Here is a 6,278-nt window from a genome sequence, read left to right as displayed (position 1 = left end):
CTACCCTGATATAAAAGAACTATACGAAGCCTCCCAAGTAGCCTTTATGATGGCTTGGGGCTCTACAAAAGAGAAAAGCTCTATGGGTTGGTATAATATAGAGAAATATAATCTTAAAAAATGTAATCTTAAAAATCTTGACCCCTTCCTGCTGTTCTGGCTACCTCAATCCCAATTTCAGAAGAAAAACTTTCCGAGTTTAATCATTGCAGATATATTATCCTCCTTCTATAAGATCAAAAAAAGGTTCGTAAAAGGGACTCCATTTACAAAAAATTGTCCCCTAGATGTTTTATCATTTTACATACCTGACCTTGTATTGGACAATTGGAAAATTTCAGGAATAAAGCAGATAGGGGACCTTTATTTAGAGGATAATCTGGCTTCTTTTTCTCTTCTGATTGATAGATACTTATTACCGTCAAGAGAAATCTTTAAATATATTAGATTAAAACATTTTCTAATATCAAACCCACCATCTGAATGTAATCCTTGGTTAAAATTTATTACTTCGTGTACCTTTAAGGGAACTCTGTCTAAGATTTTGAAATCTTTTAAAGACAATAAGACTCTTGATAAGTCTAAGGCACATAAACACTGGGAGAAAGAATTGGAAATTACTATCCCCTTGGATTCTTGGTATAAATCATGGCAATTTATTAAAAAAGCAACTCACTGTATAAATCTTCAAGAACTTTTTTTTAAGATTATATATAGATGGTATATGGTCCCTACACGTATAGCTAAATTTCATCTAGGGAACGGAGATAGGTGCTGGCGATGCCATGTTGAACAAGGATCGTACAAACATATTTGGTGGGATTGTCAAAAGCTAACTCAACTTAAGATAAAAATATCTGAGCTTTATTTGAAATTATTTGGATCATATTTGGAACTTTCCCCTCAAAGGTTTTTGTTTCATTTAGAGTTTATAGATATTAATACTAATGAGCAGATTTTATGGGTTAATATGCTCTTGGCGTTTAAAATCTGTATTGCTAGATATTGGAAGAAACAGGATTTACCAAATTGGCAAGAAATTAAAATGCAAATAAATTTGCAAAGTAATGTAGAAAAATATTTTTTTCTAAAAGAAGCTAACTCAAAAGAGAGGTATGAGTCCATTTGGCAGAATTGGTTTCAAATAATAGATTAAGAACTCCCTGTGCATTAATATAACCACAGCACTGCTCCAATGGCTTTAGTTTTAGATCTATCTTAGCCTTGATAATCCATGACCTCTTTCTCCTCCCAAGAAACACTGAGTGTTTGAATATTTAAAATTATTATTCTTTAATTCTATGAACTTTAAGGAAATACAATAATATTCATTTATGAATGTTTATGTATGTGTTTCTATGTTGTTGTTAAGTATTATATGTATTTTAATGTCTTGTCTCCTTTTTTATATTCATGAAAAAAAATCTTAATAAAGAAAAAAAAAAAAAAAAAAAAAAAAAAAAAAAAAAAATTAGATTTGTCCTGCTGTTTGCAACTTTCAAGTTTCTTTAAAGAAACCAGCGGATCTGTCTGCAATGAAGGGGGCTGCTTTCAAGTTCTTTACAACACCTTCTAACAAACATATGGAGACCTGAGTTAATATTTCATGCAGCGTATGTTTAGGTTTCATACCCACAGAGTAGCGTGGCAGATCGCTGGGGCTGAAATTCCATGTTGGATAAGCATGCTTCACAATTTCTAAGAAATATGTGCAATGAGAATACATCTCCTCCAAGTGAACAACAGGTAGTATCATACATTTGTACTCAAAGGGGATTATTTACTTAAGCAGGGGCAAAAACCATCCCTGGCAAACTTCTCTGCAATACTTCTGGCATAAGCGGTTTAGGTGTAGTGAAGGGGGGTGGAGGTTATATTTTTTACATGTAGTGCTAGGGCAATGGGATGTAAGGGCTTTTTATTATTATTATTATTATTATTATTTATTAAGTATTTTTGCAGTGCAATATGGATAGAAATCTCTTTAGGAATCTCTCGTACATCTTATAAATGCCAGTGATGTTACAATGATATCACTGATTTCATTTATTCTTTGTATTTTTATTTTATTTTTCATTTTTTTATATATTTTGTTTAACCCCACACACACACAGACACTTTTTTCCTTTTTCCTTTTGTGAGAATAGGGAGAAATGTTTCTCACTCTCCTCCTTCTGATCTCCCCTGCACTGATCACACTATAATCAGCAAGCAAGACTACTTAGAATTGCATTACTGATTGCAATATATGTGATCAACCAGCAGGGGGAGCAGTCGGAGGTCCCAGCAAAAACGATACTTCCATATTTTGATGAAGGAGTTAAACAAGCTATTCTGAGATCTGAAGCCCTTATTAATGTAAAGTAATTTAGATGAAACTGCAATTTTCCTATAATCTCTCCTGCCACCTCTATCTTTAGTTAATAAGTCCCAATGTCTATTTCATATATCTCACAAGAGTACCAGGACATGGTCTTGTTAATATGTGATGATTTTACTTATATTTCTTTGAATATATTTTCTCGGTTTCGTTTCAATTGTTAACATGTTTTATGTAAAATGCACTGTGCATTTGTTAAGACTGTTATATTTATAATGTTGGACCCATGTTTTAAGAATATCAATGAGACTGCAACATTTTGTATCTTGTACCCTTGTTTCCATTTCTATGTGTGTTCAGATTGACTCACTGTCTAGTCTACATATAAGACTACATACTTAGTCCCCTACTTCCCTAATCCCTTAACTCTGTTATGTATTCACCATTGTTGTATGCGTGATTAGTCTGGTGCCGATGTTGTCTGCATAATCGCTTGCCCTTATGGTATGTATTAAACTAGTTAATCCATTCCTGTTTCCTGTTTATGTTTATTAACAATGCTGATTTTTCATGAAACTACTCCTAATTCATACATCTAGATACACTATAGGACATAAACATGTTCTCTAAAATTATGAAATATGTTTAATTATCTGGAAGTCCGATGGGCATATCTGGGTTTGCTGGGTGCCAGGCGAATGCTACCTGCTGGAATGCATACTACATAGTGCCTGTTGTAAAGTGTGGTGGAATAAGGATAATTGTCTATTTTGGGATATTTTTCAGGGTTTGGGCCCCTTAGTTACAGTGAGGGGTAATGTTAATGCTACAGTATACAAAGACATTTTAGACAATTGTATACAATAAAATTTATTGCACTAGTCTGGAGAAGGCCTTTCCTGTTGGAGTATGACTGTGCCACTGTCCACAAAGCAAGGTCTATAAAGACATGGTTGGATGAGTTTATTGTGGAAGAACACCTTTAGGATGACCTGGAACAGAGGTTGCAAGCCCGACCTCACAAATGCTCTACTGGATATTTGGGCAAAACTTCCCACAGACACAGTCCAAAATCTTGTGGAAAGCCTCCCCAGAAGATTGTAGGCTGTTATAGCTAGAAAGAGGGGACGAATCCATATTAATGCCCATGGTTTTGGAATGCGATGTCCAACAACCTCATACAGCTATGATGGTCAGATGTCCACATACTTTTAGTCATACAGTATAGTGTGTGTTCTGTCACCTCTGATGGGAACATGCCCTGGATTGTCCATTATTGCCTGATAGCATGTGTCCTACTTCTTATATACATGCCTTCCGGTTCAACATAAACTTGAGGTTTATGTTTATTGTTACAATTATTTTGGACCTGGGTGGTACTTCCTAGCATTTTCTGCCATCACCTATGAATCACACTTTCACCTCTCAATCTGCCCTTATGGTAGTGACCCCAATCACTTTGAGTCTAGCTCTGCCTCTTCAATAAACTTCAATTGGGAGGGTTAGAGCCCCAGCAAAAAAAGACTTCCAAGGTATTGTTATGAGATCAGTATCATGCAAAAAGGCAATGCATTGTAACATTCCTCCTGGATGTGTCATGAAGATGTTAACATGGCTATGGAATATGGTGGTGCTATATAAATCAATAAATAGTAATAATGTTACACTAGACAATGCTCCTTATTGGAGAGGCCCTTATCCACATAACCTAAAACCAGTGTTATACAAGAGGGACCCCTACACATGATACAAGAATAATAGCCCTCACTGTACCAGTGAAGGGCACATTTATCTTTGCCATAGTGTAACAAAACCTGCGGGTACTTAAATGTTTAAAGGTGTTGTTCTACCTACTAAAAGGGCAGGTAAGCAGATAACATACTTCCTGCACATGCTCAGTAGTACTTGGTAGCAAAACATCAGCATTCAGACAGCATGCATATGACTGGGCGCTGCTACGCCATTGATTTCAATGAGAGCACAGAAGTGTAAATATGAATGTGCCTTGCTTTCACTAGAGGAAGCTGGGGAGTAATTAAACCAGACAGAAGTCCCATAAACTAAAGAAAGTCTGCACTGATTTGCATGCAAAAAAATGCATTAGAGTCCAAAATTGACTCTGTATGCATTTACTATGACAATGGGTTGGTTACAAAAGAGTGGTCCTACATGACCACAAGGATGTCATTGTTCTATCATCCACCACTCCTCTGTAACAAATGAGGCTGTGGGTTCCCTTTGAAGAAGCAGTTACGAGGCAGTTACATGTGGGGACACATTTTCATTAAAACATTTTGCCATAAAATCCAAAATATAAAACTGAAGATTGCAATTTTTCATGTTTTCTACTGGTCTTTTTAAGGGAATAGGGGTTTGCCTCTCTTTTAAGAAATTGGAAAATTAGGTGATTATTACATTCAGTACATGTACAAAGTATACTATTCATTTGTTTGCCCTATTGCTTTAACTTCCACTACCATATCTCAAATCATCCTCTGGCTTTGTCAGTTCAGTTTGTTATGTGATGCACTATTTATGTCATGTTTACTTACCGTCTAGTGCTGTGGAGTATGATGGCACTACATTAATTAATAAATAATATTAAAATTATGTGAAATCTAATAACAAATAATTTGGGCAGCACTTTTAGCACAATTATTGCTGTCTAGTTTAGCCGACAAAGATAAAATAAGGAGAAAACTCACCATAGCTAAATTGACTGTATGAATTTATGGTAAACTAGAACCTCTCTGAATTTAGTAGGCTTTGTTTAAATTAGTGAATAGACATGTTTGTAACTTTGGGGTGAATACTCGAAAATGATCTCATCTTTATTCAGGGCAGTTTGACTTTAAAAGTAAAGTCTTATAAGGACACTTCAGCCAACGAATGCACTTTAACACGTATGAGTGTCCACTCAAGGTCCTATCGGGGTAAATTTCTTTGTCCAAGTTATATTATCTCTTGTTTTAAGGTAACTTGTGAGGTCAAAGCTTGTTTCATGCTACCAGTATTACATATGAACTAATGAGTTTAACCCAATGAAACATTTAGCATGGCTCAACTGTTTGGAACACCAGCAAATGAAAGGGTTAATGTTAGGCATACAACAGATTTTCTAGCAATGGACTTGAGAATCTATGGTTCCTTTAAAAACTCAATCTTTTATAACCATCCAGTTTTAGTGTCATCTTTAAAGCATTGAAATGTAACTATAACTGGCAATTGATTGTGTCCACTAGGTGGCAGTAAGTGTGTTCTTTCCCATTTCCTTGTCTTCTGCTCTCTGTCAGGGTCAGAAAGATTTCCGGAAACAATTTAGCAATATTATAATAAATTTTAAAAAATAATAATAATGAAAAAAAAAATATATACATATATATATATATATATATATATATATATATATATATATATATATATATATATATATATGAACAAATTATATACAAAGGGGTTCTGAAATGAATGCTTAACAATTTAATTGAAAATATACAGTATGATACAGCTCAATAGCCAATTAATTCAGTTTGTTATAATGTGAGCCATTTAACTCAATTAAACACTAACTTCCTTTTTCAGTTTGTACCCACCCACACAGGTCCCACATTGACTCACATTGCAAACAAATGTTAATTAACTCACATTGTTATACCTTATTAGTCTATTACTTAATCCCCCCTATTACAAATGACTCAGTCGGTTGAAGGGAAAACTCAGAACTACCTATCTAAAGAATACATTATATATATATATATATATATATATATATATATATATATATTTACCATTCACAAACGTAAGCAAATATTGTCCACTAAAATAAATGGATTAGAAATACAGTGTAGACATTGTTAATGTTGGAAATTACTATAAGAGTTGATTTTTAATGGAATATCTTCATACAGAGGCCCTTTATCAGCAACCATCACTCCTGTGTGTCAGGGGCACGGCTGGG

At 34.5% G+C, this 6,278-nt stretch overlaps 1 protein-coding gene across 1 annotated transcript in view; it reads right to left on the bottom strand.

Moving 5' to 3' along the window:
* Positions 1-1,498: 1,498 nt before the first annotated feature.
* The window catches only part of LOC149287604 (uncharacterized), a 28,278-nt gene continuing 23,498 nt past the window's right edge, over positions 1,499-6,278 (bottom strand). The window contains exon 2 of the mRNA XM_089492644.1: positions 1,499-1,698. Within this exon, the coding sequence (XP_089348770.1) occupies positions 1,499-1,698 (200 nt within the window). The remainder of the gene's footprint in view (positions 1,699-6,278) is intronic.

The sequence above is a fragment of the Sceloporus occidentalis genome, unplaced genomic scaffold, assembly GCF_023333645.1.
Source record: "Sceloporus occidentalis isolate IW3139 unplaced genomic scaffold, rSceOcc1.0.p SCAF_58, whole genome shotgun sequence".
Classification (NCBI taxonomy): domain Eukaryota; kingdom Metazoa; phylum Chordata; class Lepidosauria; order Squamata; family Phrynosomatidae; genus Sceloporus; species Sceloporus occidentalis.
The sequence above is the reverse complement of the archived record's forward strand: the minus strand, read 5'-3'. Positions and strand labels throughout refer to the sequence as shown.